The 15,750-nt window shown below is 35.8% G+C and overlaps 2 protein-coding genes across 3 annotated transcripts; both read left to right on the top strand.

The window, feature by feature from the left end:
* The first annotated feature begins 4,739 nt into the window (after positions 1 to 4,739).
* Positions 4,740 to 8,786, top strand: LOC135082268 (peptidoglycan-recognition protein LB-like). Its single transcript, XM_063977046.1, has 4 exons — positions 4,740 to 4,899; positions 6,058 to 6,277; positions 7,118 to 7,236; positions 8,238 to 8,786. Exons 1-4 carry the CDS (start codon positions 4,872 to 4,874, stop codon positions 8,525 to 8,527), a joined length of 657 nt encoding a protein of 218 aa, XP_063833116.1. The 5' UTR covers positions 4,740 to 4,871; the 3' UTR covers positions 8,528 to 8,786.
* Positions 8,787 to 9,606: 820 nt separating this feature from the next.
* Positions 9,607 to 14,833, top strand: LOC135082267 (peptidoglycan-recognition protein LB-like). 2 transcript variants are annotated; one of them, XM_063977045.1, is made up of 5 exons: positions 9,607 to 9,790; positions 10,335 to 10,438; positions 11,522 to 11,756; positions 13,367 to 13,485; positions 13,744 to 14,833. In XM_063977045.1, exons 2-5 carry the CDS (start codon positions 10,366 to 10,368, stop codon positions 14,010 to 14,012), a joined length of 696 nt encoding a protein of 231 aa, XP_063833115.1. In that variant the 5' UTR covers positions 9,607 to 9,790; positions 10,335 to 10,365; the 3' UTR covers positions 14,013 to 14,833. The 2 variants fall into 2 exon arrangements, with proteins under 2 accessions (XP_063833115.1, XP_063833114.1); XM_063977044.1 differs by lacking the exon at positions 9,607 to 9,790 and having other exon boundaries at positions 10,249 to 10,438.
* The last annotated feature ends 917 nt before the right edge of the window (positions 14,834 to 15,750 follow it).

The raw sequence follows: 15,750 nt of genomic DNA, 5'->3' as shown, positions 1-15,750 counted from the left end.
GCAAAATGAAAATAAATAAAAATGCCGACACATGGCTAAAGGTGATTGGATAATGATCATAAGTTTAATAAATAAGCACTTTGGTCATCAGCCTGCTCGCGCTGGTTTTTTAAATTTTTGACGTTGCGTTCGGCGCTGAATGTAGCAAACTTGGATTAATCATCGGGCACACCTTCCCGCGTTCGCCCCGTTCGTACCAGAGCGTCGATGTGACGTCACGGCCGCCAGGTGCGCAGTTAGCTTGACCGGGATGTACATCTGAAACTAGTCTGCCAAAATCAGAACTACCAGATTTCACGAAAGATAGGTATTCCTAGGTACCACTCCTATCAGGCGACAATAAAATTTTACTGGACTATGTCGGTGCCGTGGGGTGGAATCCATCACAGGAAATTACGATAAAATATTAATACAATTATTGTTACTTTAATTTATAAGTATATTACACTTATTAAACAATACCTACATAATTTAAAAAATATATCATAATGCCTTAAATACATACAGTGTTACACCAAGCACTGAAAAATTAGCTCTTTTTCCGCAAGTAATATAATAGTAGTTTCAAGGTCTAAATAGAACGCTTGACGTGCTATTTGTGTAGGTACTTACTACTGTAATCACTTGAAAATGAGAGACAACAATGTTTGACATACAAACATTTATCTAAAAGGATGCATAATTTCCCGTATGCACATTTAAGTAGAATGTTTACAAAACGCAGTACTTTCATTTAAAAATATGTAGTTGATTTTATGCTCCACAGGTTTTGTTACTTACTCGAACTTGGCTGACACGCTACGGCGTGTCTAGACATAGCTGGGCATTAACTCGTTAATCCGTTAATCTATAATTAACGAAGTTAACATTTATATTAACGGATTAACTTTTAAGTTAACTTAAAAAAATGTTAACGGACTCGTTAACTTCCGTTAAAATATCCAAAGTCCGTTAATCGTTAATCCAGTACCTACTATTTACCAAAATCACGCTGAAAAACACGTTCTGTCAAGCATGTTCGGGCTTTTAGAACTTCCAGAACCCAAAACAACAGTTTTTGTAACCAGATCACTAACGACACTTGTTAGTAGGTATGTGTGGGACAACTCTTGCAACTGAATTTAAGACCAGCTTTCCTCCAACCGATTGAGCTGAAATTTGGTATACTTATGTAAGTACGATGACAATGCAATGTTATGGTACCATTGAGCTGGTCTGATGATGGAGTCATGAGGTGCCATAGGAACTCCTAAATGAAACGGCGGCACCGCATCGAATTTGGGTTGGATTTGTCTTTTCGAGCACTTTAGTACTAGATGATGTCAAGGGTCCTGATGATGGAGTCAGGAGGTGGCCTTATTCCTAAACGAAACGGTGGAAACTTATCGAGTTTGGGTTTGCTGGATTTGTCTTTTCGAGCACTTATTGTAATTGAACCAAGGCACTAAAAAGTGTAAAATAAAATTATAATAATTAAAAAGCTTTTTTAAAAACAACCTTTTGTTCTGAAATGCAGTTGTACTAAAACGAAAAAAATAATTGTACTTATGCAAGGTTCAAATAATTTCGAAAGCTTGTAGCGCAAACAAAAAAAAAAATGGCCAAGTGCGTGTCGTGCCACGCGCAGTATAGGGTTCCGTAGTGGTCCGTCGTTACCACAGTATCACTTTACATAATTATATATTTCTAAGGAATTTTCACTAGTTAAGAAATTTTGTAATACTTGAGTTAAATAACTATTACTCTCAAACTAATTGATGTATCTTAACCGCTATAGTTTTCCTTGAAAGTTCATGAATAGCAGTATTATCACGAATTTTTCCAGATTTTTCAAGCCAACAGTTTAGTTTTTAGAGGGGAGGGGGACGCCCTACTCGAACAAAAATTGGCACTTTAAACTTTAATAATTTGCAAACAGATCCCTAAATGGAAAAAAGTCTTAGGAAACCCTAAGCCATTTTTTAAGACCTATCAACGATACCCCACACGATGGGGTCGAAGATGAAAAAAAAAATTCATCCCCACTTTACATGTAGGGGAGCTACCCTAAAAAATTTTTTTTTCAAAATTTTATTTTACCGTTTTGTCGGCGTGATTAATATACATATCTCTACAAAATTACAGCTCCCTAGTGCCAATAGTTTCCAAGCAAAACCTCGGACAGACAGACAGACATATCGAAACTATAAGGGTTCCTTGTCAGGACTACGGAACCCTGAAAAAGAGCAATAAATTCCATGCGCGATACAAGCTTTCGAAATTATTTGAACCTTGCATACAATTATTTTTTTCGTTTTATTATCATGTGTTAACGGATTAACGATTAACGTTAACTTGCGTTAAATCTTGTGAAATGTAACGTTTTAACGTTTAACGAAGTTAATTTTTTTATTAACGGTTTAACGATTAACGAAGTTAACTATTTGATTAACGGTGCCCAGCTATGTGTCTAGATGTAGGTATGTCATACAGTCATACCTAAGTTGTCTCATAATTTCTGAGTCTATGGTCCCAGGCGACTACAAAAGCTCTGCCAAGACTGTAGCAACGAAGAAGAAAAAACCAAGAGTACCTAAGTAGGTATGTAGTTAAAGTTAAGAAACAATATTGAGAAACCGAGAAATGAACTGACTGACATACTTACCTAAGCCCTTACTTATGTCACCATTATGCATATTACTGTAACCTTTAAGATCTACAAAATAATCTTTCATTGAATTAGCCTAGGAGCATACCACCGATTTTTAGTCGGCCGATACTTGGGCCCGATTCTAAATTGTATGAAAAATCAATCGGTCTAATGTGCGCACTTCCATACATGCCCATACTAATCAACTGCCCGACTAAACTATCGGCCTGCGAAAAATCGATGATCTGCGTCTCGGCTAGGCTTAAAATGATAAGAAAATACCGCTTTCAGTTTTTTTCAGACATGATTCTAATGAGTTTTACATAATCACTAAATATAAAATTGCCTTATATAGGTACGGGTACGGCCACATGATTTTAATAAATGGCGTTATAATCAAGTTTTTTGGATGAGATCCAAAATGAAGGGACTTCCCTCGCGATAGTAGGGTTTCCAGGTCTTTAAATAGAAAAGTAGGACTATTTAGCAGTTTTACCTTATTTTACTCTATTAATAATAGATAGTTGATGTAATAAAAGTGTGCATTCTGCTATGACTTACTGAAAAGTCATCCAACTCTTTAAAATAACTTCTGTATGTACTAATGATCCTATTTTAATATTGTCACCCTGTATTACTGTGTTTTTAGCAAATAAACGTTTTTGAATTTGAATTTGTAACAAAATTAAGTGAAAAAAATATGTTCTTGAAAGTTAACATACTTTTCCATTTTTGTTGCCGGACATTAAGGTACGAGTATCTCAAAAAGTATTCTTATTGTGTTATCAACATGAGGCAAGTCATCAAAGGGCTCACTAGTGAGCGCGTAAAAAATGACATTAAATGTATGACGGATTGTACACCAGTGCGGACGTTTGATGTAGGCTCACACTCAGCCCTCAGTAAATCAGTCGGCCACTGTCGTATTCGACCGAATAATCATTCGTAAAGCCTTTATGTCCTTTTCTATCCAGACGTCTGGCATGGCAACCCTAATGGACACATACTGGATAGTTTATATTTAAGATAATGAGATCATACGTATGAACAAAACGTATGAACTACGTACTACTAACCCGAAATACGAATACAGTCAGCGTCAAATAGTTCGTGACACCCAAAGTATCCAAAAAGTTCGCAACACAGCTTTGTTTATTATTGAAATAAGGTATTGTCAACTTTTTGGCGACTTTTTGGGTGTACAAACTATTTAACGCTGACTTAACTCTGCTGGTGTAAAGACAAAAGTACTCGCGCCACCGAACTTTTAATTTGTTGTATGTTGTTTGCATCCGATAGGATACGGTTGCCAAAAATATGACGTCCGATTTCACGCCCATCTTCGATAAAAATAACCTATTCAAATTGCATATTTAGCTCTACTACGACATACGACATCAAGTTTAACAGACATCTTTGTGTAGAATGTAATATGTGCTATTTTGAAAAAGTGTTTAATGGATTGCAACAAAATGATAGGCTTCTCTCCACTCCAGAATCTTGCTGCCCCATCGGCCGTCAGTTCTGGTTCTGGGTACTATATGCCCTGTCCATTGCCACTTCAGCTTGCTAATCCGTTGGGCTATGTCAGCGACTTTACCGAAACGCACCGCGTACTTACCGGAAAACGCAGCGTGGGACGTCCACCCACAAGGTGGACCGACGACATCATAAAAGTAGCAGGAAGGCGCTAGACGCAGGCCGCTACCAACCGGGCAACCTGAAAAGCATTGGGGGAGGCCTATGTTCAGCCGTGGACGTCCTATGACTGAGATGATGATGATGATACTTCTCTTCCAATAGCTGTCTACCAGTTCTCCTGAAGGTTGGCCTTACGACAAAAGTGAATCGGTACTTTTTGAGTAATCGTGCATTATCTTGGGTCTTAGCATCGGATAATAGGATAATATTTTATAAATAGCATCCAAAGCTATATTTAGATATCCGTCACTATATGATGCAGTTGCATAAAGAAATCATTGCGCTAAAAAAATCCCGGGCTAGATAAAAATCGTTTGATAGCTTTGACTGACTATAATAAATCATGTCGATACTTCCCCAGTCAGCTAGATCGATATGATAACAATGGTTTTATCTGAAACTTACTCATATATAACCTGGTGTAATAAGGGAGCACTTGTGCATAGCGACTATCAGTTGTTTACGTTAGTGTGAACGCAATCTTCATTAGTTAGTGTTTTAGTGTAAACAGTTACGGATACCATTAATTTCTTTTTTCGAGATGCCGGGTCCGCTGCCGGTATGCACAGGTAAGTTTAATATTAATTTTAGTTTTAAATTATGTTTATCATCTGCCAGTATTCATTTATAATATTTTTGAGTAATACACTCGACGTGAAATAAATCGCACCTCCCGTGACAATTACTTTAAAGATTTTCTTCTGACACAATCATGGTGCCCCAACAATATTGGTGTTATTTGAAAGCTCAATAAATAAACTTAATTAAAAACACATTATACTTTTTTATAAACATTTAACAGGTACCATTTATAAACGTGATTTGAAAAAAGGCCTCATTTCGGGCTCACTCTGGGACCAGTTAGTCCAATTTTTGTGGTTAAAACCAAATAATGATCTTATGTGTCCTCTTTAACAGATGGATAGCGATTAATCCCAATTTTACAGTTTTATTGCCACAAAAGTTAGCTTAAGCGTAACTACCTGTCGCTTTAAGAAGAGACTCTGGATCCTACTAAAGAGTTAAAGACACATTTCTGGGGTAAAAAAAGTTTAGAACTATAGACTTTCAAATGGTATCAATATTGGTGGGAAGTGGGGATTCATACGTTTGAAAGTGCTTGTCACGGGAGGTGCGATTTATTTGATGCCGAGTGTATTTTGATAGGTACTTCGAATACAATTTTGTGAATTTTATTGGAACCGAAAAGTAGGTACGCGAATATTTAATTCAATTAAAATAGAACGATGTTTTTATTTATTTTTCATTTTGTTAATTACACTAAAATGTCAACTGTAACCGTGAAACCAAAATCGTAAATTAAAATGTCATGCATTGGGAACCCCTTAGATTCACAAATGAATGTTCTTTTTGTATCACACTCGGATTATACTCGTACGTACTTAAAAGTATTAGGTTTTTCATTTTAGTTTTCCTTAGGTAAATTATTTTTATATCCAACATGATGTTTGCTGGGCAGTTAACGTAAAGTAGGTACTCGTATAGTAAATTATTTCAAGAACAGGGTTTTTTTTAATAAAGAATATTATTAATTTGTATCGCATAATCCCTCGTGATAAGCTAATAATCTTGTGTTACTGTCGCCACAATAGTCCAGCGGCGCGCGGAGGGTTTTATAGGTACTACCGTTCCTTCGGATCTCGAGTTGACCATCGACACCTACACCGTTTTTCGCCTTTACATAAATCTTTTGTAATATTTTTCAGATGACTTACACTCCTACAATTTCCCCTTCGTCACCCGTTCCGAGTGGCACGCTAGGGTCCCAAAGTTGACCCTTCCCCTGCCTACCCCCGTGCCATATGTGGTCATCCACCACTCCTACAGCCCGGCCGCTTGTGTGAACGGAGAGCAGTGCAGGAGAGCCATGAGAACCATGCAGGACATGCATATGGATGGGCAGAATTGGGGGGACATTGGATATAAGTAAGCCTATTTTTTATTTGGTAGGAAAGACAATTGAAATGAACATTACATTCCTCGTGTATATTTAGTAGAGGAGACAGGTACTTCTTTGCTACCAAAGTTAAGATAGAGATTCCCCAAAATAATGCAGATGGAGTAAAAATTAGTAGCTGACTTATCAATTTTGCCAAAACTGTATTCTTTTTATTGCAGCTAAACGGGTATTTCACCGCAATCACAACTGATATCAAATGATGCAGTTTAGTGTGGCATTTTCATAAATAAAGTAGTTGATAATTCAATTCGATTAATCAATTGACGCACTTATCGAAAGCTGTCGCGAAAAGGCATTTCCCTTGATGAAAATCTTTGACGTCACTTATATAAAGATACGACCGAACCGATTGCAAATTGCACAAATTACTAATAGTCCCGTTAGCCCCTCGTGTTAAGCTAAATAAGTTTGTGTTACGAGTGGGCTCACCACAATAGACGAGCGGCGGCGATGGGATTCGAACCCGCGTTCCTCGGATCTCGAGTCGGCCAGTCCGACCCATTCACCGTTCGGCTATCGTGGCTACAAAATGTCTCTATCAAAATGCTACTTTGCCTGGAGGTCAATCTAAAGTAGGTACGGCCAACTAGCAGCGATACCTACAAAAGGTCGATTCGACTGTCGAACTGACAATCTATGTATTCTGTCTCTTCCCATCTTGTATATTTGTTGTAATGTCTCGTTCTCCCGCCAAAATATGTCAAAGTCAAACCCCTGCTATTCCAAATGAACATGACATTGGGTTTGTTTACATTTGGTATCGCTTCTCGTTGGCCGTACTTTAATTTAGCATTGGTCGTTTCCAGCTTTGCAGTGGGCAGCGATGGAATGGCGTACGAAGGCCGCGGCTGGCAAGCCCTGGGTGCGCACGCGCTTCATTTCAACAGCGTCAGCCTCGGGATATGCGTCATAGGGGATTGGCGACGTAAGTTTCTGTTTTCATTTCTTCCTCTTCTTCTAAGTGCGTCTTCAAATTAGACGCAAGGAAGCGCTGCAGTGACGCCACTGGCCGCGCTTGCCGCGCCACTACTAGTTTTCATACAATATCAGACAGCAGCACGTCTTTGTCACATTGTCACTTTGGTAATGGCGCTGCAACTGCGTATTTAAAATTGTATGAAAACTATGAGTGGTGCAGCAAGCGCGCCACAATGCTGTCACTGCAGCGCTTCCTCACGCGTCTAATTTGAAGGCGCCCTAAGAGCCAAAGCACACGATGCGTTGCGGTCGGGTGTGGCCGTGTCGGGCACACGACTTCGCGCTAGTGACGAGCGGTGCGGCGCCAATATGCTTTGACTCTCAGTCGTTTCATTCTTGGTAGAGCTCGAGCCCTCAAAGTCAAAGTCAAAGTCAAACTCGTAGTCACATTAAGGTGTCCACGTCGATTGTAGAGGCGGACACAGCTCAGTGCACGAATCTCCCGCCATCTCTCCCTGTTGGCAAACTGCCTGGTGTAAAAAGTTTTAATTTAGTTACTTTACTTACAGTATACCACGTTCATTAAAAACATTTTAGATCTTTAGCAGATTCTATCGATACTCTACCAATCTTGCGATGTAATGACGCTTTTTATCTTATTTTTATCGTAATCTTAATATTATTACGCCATTTTGATGGAATTCCCTATCCCATCAATATCTGATCGATATTTGATAATGAGATGATGATCTTACGAACCGTATTAGAAACGATCTTTAAAATATAAACTAGCTTTTGCATGCGGCTTCGCCCGCCTGGACTTAAAAAACAAGTTTATTACGAGCCCTGAAAAATGATTTTTGATTTTTAAATTAGTGTAGGTGTCAAAGTTTCCTTTAATACAAAACAAAATCTACGGTAGAGTCATAATTTAACAGCTCATAAAGTTGTGTCATCTACCTACCCTTTTACGGACTTGAAAATCATTGTTCTTTTTCACGTTTACAGATGATCTGCCGCCAGAGAACCAGCTTGAAACTACCAAGTCGTTGATAGCCGCAGGAGTGGAACTAGGCTACATCAGCCCCGACTACAAACTGATTGGCCACAGGCAAGTGGGCCCAACAGAGTGCCCTGGCGACGCACTGTATGGAGAGATCCAGACGTGGAAACACTACTCACCGCACCCGGCTTCGAGCGAAGACCTGCTAGACCTGAAAGAAATATCGGAGAAAGTTAAAGAGGTTATTAGGGGGAATGCAACTTATGATGATTATTATTTCATAAAAAAGGACTGATTATTTGAATTAGTATTAATACCCACATATTATTTGCATTCAAAAAAATGTTTTAAGAGAGATCTCGATTGTTCAGGCGAGCGTCTAAAACAACAAATATGTAGATGCTACAGTGTTAGCAGCTGATGTGCTGTCGGCTATAAATTAATTTAAAAAAAACTATTTAAAGTCTGAATTACTAATATTCCAAAATCAATGTCAAGTTTCAAAGATTTACGTAGGTACTCGTATTATTAGTTACTTACGGCATTTACGGATAGTCAGACATGCTAGTAACTTCTGTCATATTAGAAAGAAACAATACTTAAAAATGATTAAATTATAATTAAAATTATTTTTGGTATAAGTATTATTAAGTAATTTAATAAATTATTATACTTTTGGGACTTTTTATTTTATTTAATTCACTAAATTCGCATATTTTTGGTATTGTATAAATGAAAGATTTGCACCACTGATAGACAAAAGACGTCCTTTACCTATTACTGCTGTGTCGATGTCGGAACCATACGTCTAAAGCCTCCGTAACCCGTCTGACCAGCGTGGATAAAGTAATAGAAACAGCAAACGATTAGTTAAACTTATTCCATCTCTTGTTCAACCCATGACACTAAATCAATTGGTAAAAGTAGATTAATCCCTGAGAGTAGCTAATTTAGAACTCACCTTTAAGTTCTCTTTTTTTTTATAAACAATCTGGGAACAAAGTACAGGAAACGTTTATGGAATTTTATTAATATCATACTGATGTGTTTTAATTAAGACTGTTTTTATTGTATTAAGTCTGACTGATAAGACTCAGAAAAACAGTGATTGATAATATAATAGCTACGTAATGCGCAGAATAAATTAATATAATTTTTTTGCGCTGTACAAAAAACTAATAATCTCATGCAATGATGAATTAATAATGTTATATTATTAACATACACGTGTAAAGTAGAACCAGTTTGGTCCAAAATGACAATATTTTATGAGTGCAAGTTACTCTCGCCGCTTTTTGACCTGATCACAGTCCGAGGGGAGTTCCCTCGCTTTCAATGGCTGTATAAATAACTGTATACCAGTTAGAGTAATTTAGTAGTAAGTAAAAACTGAGCGTTGAGTGGCGTCCGGCAACAAAAGGCGTCCGAACTTTGGTGCTAGCGTGTGAAAAGTGGACGATACTTGCATTGACTTCAGATAATTGTGCAGTGTATTACCTAAATCCAAATACAAGCTTGAAAGTTTTTTGAGGAGAAATAATTACATAGAGGCTACTAGGTACGTAACATTAACAATTTATATTAAAATGATAAATATTTGTATGAAAGAATCACCTTTACTAGAATACTATTCTGAGCTAGAATAGTAAAATAAATAAATCATAGTTTTTTGAAGCTTCATAATGTCTCTCAAAAATAAAAACATTGCTATGTGCTCAAAGACAATTTGAGATAATTTAAAATATACTTTTTTCGATATTTCGATCAAAGTTTAAAAATAAGAATTCTTTGCAATTAAATTAAAATACCTATATTACAATCAGTTCGTCCTTCAAGAAAAGGTCGGATCTAATCGCTATAAATCCAACAATAAGAAAAAACCATTAACTGTTGCTCTACAAATTACCGTAAAAGATAACTGTATTGATTAACGTCAGATATCTTCGATATAATTAGGTTTAAATAATATTACGCGTAACTCAGATCGATAGTGATAAGAATTTTCATTATCAACGTTTTGCTCACAGTCAACCAGATCACTCCAAGAAGTGCTCGCTTCAAGTCATGCCTTCAATAAATTAATTATTTAAAATTAATTCTAGATTTTTGAAACGTGGACAACATACTGTAGATATGTTTTTGGTTCTCCTGATTTCGCTCGTAAATTTCGTTGGAGATATAATGGGACACCCCACTACGATTACAGGTAAGAATTTAAAATTATTTTTGTTTAGTTATATTATTTACCCATCATGCACAAAACATTTGGTAGCCCATACATAAAATATTCAATAGTTTGGAAGATAGATCGGGTTTCAACTTAAGTCCAATAAAAATATCCCAAATTTTTTGCCAAAAATAGCTTAATATTTTGATTTATAAAGTCATCTTAGTTAATCGCTGATTTAAAGTTGACAACAGTGGAATACCTAAATATTTAAATGTCTTTAACGGGTGCCTTGTGTAGGTTTCCGCTAAAGACAAGATAATGCTGAAAAAAAAATTACTGATGCGATGGACATCATGCTTTTAGACAGTACCTATTACATGTGATGTATGGTAGGTATATTATAGATAGATAGATAATATTCAGAGCCTTTCTAGCAAATGACTTTTCATCCATGAAAATAGAAATATTTCTCCTTAAACTCGTAGATATAAGTTACCACATTCTCATAATTTTCCATCGATTGAATATGGGTGTGATTTATCAGTATTTAAAAGTGCTGTTATGACGATTTTCTGTCATCTTTTATTTGCACATTTTAGAGAGAGCCAAACGATAGGTAAGGCCACACCTATCGTAACCAATAAAGTAAGTAGGTAACTATGTTAAATTTTAAGGTTCAAGTTATTTCTTATAGCTATAATTTCGCCAAAACTAATTAAGCACGAGGTGTTGAATACCTACTATGATGTAATCTTTTTATGTTAAATTGAAGTTGGGGGGCCACGTTTTCCTAAAACCTTATCATTACATTGATTTTCAAGGCCAAGGAATAATAATCGATGTCGGCTCGTACTTTAATGTGATGAATAAAGTAATATAAGTAGGTACATGCTCTATCAGAACGTTATTCGTAGATATAGGTCAGTTACAAGTTTTTTAGTTTTTCCTAAATACATTAAAATATATTTAAGATTACATTGAATGTAATTTATGTAATGTAGCTCAATAGATTCGAAAAATAAACTTATTTCCGTACATACCTACGTGAATAGGCAGGATATAGGTAATGTTGAGTAATTAGGCGATGCATAAATTAAAACAATTTTCCTTCATTTTCAGATACGTCATCAGAAAATGAAGTGCACACATACAACTTTCCTTTCGTGACCCGATCGGAGTGGCATGCGCGGAAGCCGAAGATGACCTTACCTCTGCACACACCAGTGCCATATGTGGTCATCCACCACTCCTATACCCCACCAGCTTGCAGAAGCATTGAAGAATGCGAGAATGCTATGAGAGTCATGCAGAGCATGCATATGGACGGCAGGGGGTGGTGGGATATTGGATACAAGTAAATCTATTTTATAAAGTTTTTATTTTCTAAAATGTCATCTACCACTCCTATACCCCGCTAACGCGCAGCACCAAAGAATGCGAGAGAATGCTATGAGAGTCATGCATAGCATGCATATGGACGGCAGGAGGACGACAATATCCCAATTGGATACCTATACCTGTCTTATAGCGATTTATTTATTTTGTTTTCGAAATTTACTGAAAGGCTCCTGAAAAAAAAGACGGTACATCTGTGTCTTTTTGTTCTACATTGACTATGTGAGGTTAAATCAAGTTAGTAGTCAACATAATAAAGATTACATTTGATTGATGTTAAAAATCTTTCACAAAGAAATTGGACAGGGTAAACAAGGCAAGATTAAATCAGTCACTTGCCATACGAAAGGTCGCGAAACTAAATCCTTGCCAGATAAGACTTATTTATTACGCGAACGTCATATAAAACTTAAGATTTTAGATTAATAATAAGTAGATAGTAGATATACGTACAATATAAATAAATAATAAATAAATAACTTTATTGTGTCTTTTACAATGCTCATGGTATCTTAACGAAAAAATTACATTTAACAATAGGAGCTGTATTAAGATAGGGATCATTAACGCCATCATAAATTAATATGATTATTTTATGATGCCGTTACAGACAATTAATTGATAGGGAATTATAATGAATATTTTTATAACGTACTTCAATCATCTCTACAGGGTGTTAGGTAAATGGGTATATGAGCCGACACTAGCCCATGTTAACATGGGCATATAAATGGTATGGTGAAGTCAGAAATTTGATATCATCATTTTATTTTTTTTAATTTTCATACTAAATAAATTTTATAAAATCCGATTTGTATGAAAAATAAAATAATTAAAATGAAGATATCAATTTTCTGACTTCACCATACCTATATAACCATGTTAACATGGGCTAGTGTCGGCTCATATACCCATTTACCTAACACCCTGTATAATAAAAGTATTAACCAAGCCGCGGCTATGGCGTTATGCGAGACTCTCCACACAATTTAATCCTTTGGTCATAGCGGAATTTTTGCCAGGATATTTTGAACTCAATACCGATGGCATAAGTTTCAAAAAAACTTTAACTATTCAAGCTAAAGGGTTAAGTGCCGGTGCCTTGCGTCACAATATGAACGTTAACCAATAGGTATATTACTTTACTATCGTATGAAAGTGTCACACCACTATCACGTAGCTAAGGCCACGGTCATGCCACTAGAATATTACCTATGTAGAAGTAGGTACTAAGTATTATGTATCTATTCTACTCGTATGATATACTTATAATATGTAAATACGATAACCCATTTACCTACAATACGTCTATTACTGCCCTGTCGGCCTTTTAGCAAAACCACCTCTATTATAACTAGATAACTGCAAGAGTGCTTACTTACCTACCTTGAATTACGCTCGTTTTTACCAGTCCGTAATTTTGTTTATTTGTTCAAATTAACATCCTCATTTTACCTACACGGCGCCAGCTTTCCCAAGTAAAGATTTAACACTGTACGTCCAATAGGTACCTACACTTTGTTGCCTCTTGAATGTTATTGTATATTATGCCAATTACTTCTTTTCCAGTTTTGCAGTAGGCAGCGAAGGGTCAGCGTACGAGGGCCGCGGCTGGAGCACACTGGGTGCGCACGCGCTTCACTTTAACAGCGTTAGCATCGGCATCTGTCTTATAGGGGACTGGCGAAGTAAGTTTATTATTTAATTTATTATTTAGATAATTTATTAACTTTGAAAATTTTCAATCTGAGCCCAGGATCCTAGGTAATCTACAATTAATATTACATTGAAATGTGAGTCTTTTTTTACCATAAAGAACGCGTTCCTAGCTCACGTCAAACGTTGAGCACTTCGTTCTATCGCTGCGATTGCTGCTGTATAAAGAGCTGTTTCATTAGTACCTATACATACAAACATGAAAAACATACCTTTTTTATCATTTACAGATGAACTTCCCCCAGAAGACCAACTCAAAACCGCCAAGGCTTTGATCGCTGCAGGTGTCGACCTCGGCTACATCAGCCCCACCTACAAACTGCTCGGCCACAGACAAGTGAGGGACACCGAGTGCCCTGGAGATGCCCTGTATAAAGAGATCCAGGGCTGGGCCCACTACTCCCCGTACCCTGGTTCAGCCACCGACCTGTTAAATCTCCCCGAGATTCCAGAAAAAGTTAAGGACGTTATGAGAGGTAACTCTACGTATGATGATTAGACATGATGTAGGAGTAGAAAGAATTGGTATGAAACTTATTGAAAGTTATTGCTGAAACTAGAAGATTTTAAGAAGTGGAAGTTACGGGTCGGTACTATTGATTATTTATCTATTATTTTAGAATACATTATTATTTATGAACAAGTCTGCTGTAGAAAGTTATCAGAGAAAGGACTCTCTACCCAGTAACTCGTAGACATTACCAAAAACCGGTAAGTAGGTAGCGCTCGTGTGCAGCCTTACAAAGAGTGATTTGACTTCCGTTTCCGAAATAGATCTAAGAGTTAGTTCTAGATAAAATTTTCTTAACGCAAATAAAATAGAATCATGATTTCACGTAACGGATTTCTACTAAACTGTGATGCTATTGTCAACAATTATCTTGCCCTGAAAATTCGTTATTTTCAAATGCTCGCGTAGTTTAATTTTTAGTTGAATTAAGTAATTTTATTAGCAATAATTGTATTTAAATATAAAAAATATTCTTACCCACAAATAAACAGTAAGGTTCCTAAATAAATAAGTAGATAATGAATTATAGAGAATCTAGTTTAATTCAATTGTAAAACATTTTAACAAATATAAAATGTATGTGGTTGCTATAATTTTCATTAATTTGATTTTAATATTATTTATTTAATAACTAAAATTATATACAAATGGAATTAACTGCATGCGATTTCTATTTTCATTTGTTATAAGTGTATAATTTATTAAATGTGTTCAATCATCGGAATGTACATAAACGCATATAATATACATAGAGTCTGTATTTATGTAGATGTCGAGTAAGTATTGGTGAAGTTTTTTATTTAGTTCATAAAAGTATATAAGTTCAGAGACGTGTAAAAATGCTTTTTAAAAGCATATACTTGCATAAATAAATGAGTTTTATGAGTTTTAAAAGTATTACTTTTATTGACAAATGTATTAACGTGTAAGTATTTTCAATAACAGTTTAGGTTAATGCAAGAACATTTAATTTTATTAATTTCCCATAGTACTCGTACAAATGCTATGACAATGGAGTTTGTAAAAACACTACAGTGCTCAATAAAAAGAAATTTTATACAGATGCATTTTTCATTACATAGGTACTTACCTGTTATTCTCATAGCTGAAACTAGGTAAAACCCTACTCTATTTACGTACTTTTCAAGAGTTGTCAAAACGCTCACTAAAAATTTTATGGTGTAGGTGTAGGGTAAATGTGTAACATTTTAAACTAAAGATAAGAAAATCGATTAAAAAAGTCCCGTATTTTTTTTTTTATTTTATCAATTTTTGACTGTGGTTTTCACACCATTCCAACATACAACAAGAAAACACGTATTAAAATGGAAACTCTAATGACAAATTATGATTGACAAAAAAATAATTGTTGGCCAAAAATAATTATCAGCTAAAATACTTAATAATTGTAACATTTATTTAATTTTATGCAGTAGTATCTCTATTGTTATCAACATAAAAAATGCACAACATTTTTATTAGAAGCAGAATATGTCTAGTAGGTACCTTTTTTCTTCTAACAGAGGTGACAGAGTCGGTAGAGTGACTCTATGTAGATTCTTAAAGATTACTAATTTGGCTAGTATTTAAAAAAAGCCATGTATGCATTAAAAAAGCGATTCGTTACATAAAGGTTTCAAATTTTCAATGAAATTACTTTTGCGTGCAGTATTCATTTATATCAAGGACATGAAAAATAAATATGCTTTACAACAAACACAGAGCG

This window comes from Ostrinia nubilalis, chromosome 21, assembly GCF_963855985.1.
Source record: "Ostrinia nubilalis chromosome 21, ilOstNubi1.1, whole genome shotgun sequence".
Lineage (NCBI taxonomy): Eukaryota > Metazoa > Arthropoda > Insecta > Lepidoptera > Crambidae > Ostrinia > Ostrinia nubilalis.
This window is presented reverse-complemented; position numbering and strand designations above follow the sequence as displayed.

What these genes read in the sequence shown, in the direction of transcription:
- LOC135082268 (XM_063977046.1), top strand. Translation starts at nt 4,872, where the DNA reads ATGCCGGGTCCGCTGCCGGTATGCACAG. An exon ending in TCCGCTGCCGGTATGCACAG is followed by an intron (nt 4,900 to 6,057) that starts GTAAGTTTAATA and finishes AATATTTTTCAG; the next exon opens with ATGACTTACACTCCTACAAT. An exon ending in TGGGGGGACATTGGATATAA is followed by an intron (nt 6,278 to 7,117) that starts GTAAGCCTATTT and finishes GGTCGTTTCCAG; the next exon opens with CTTTGCAGTGGGCAGCGATG.
- LOC135082267 (XM_063977045.1), top strand. Translation starts at nt 10,366, where the DNA reads ATGTTTTTGGTTCTCCTGATTTCGCTCGTAAATTTCGTTGGAGATATA. An exon ending in ACACCCCACTACGATTACAG is followed by an intron (nt 10,439 to 11,521) that starts GTAAGAATTTAA and finishes CTTCATTTTCAG; the next exon opens with ATACGTCATCAGAAAATGAA. An exon ending in TCTTATAGGGGACTGGCGAA is followed by an intron (nt 13,486 to 13,743) that starts GTAAGTTTATTA and finishes TATCATTTACAG; the next exon opens with ATGAACTTCCCCCAGAAGAC.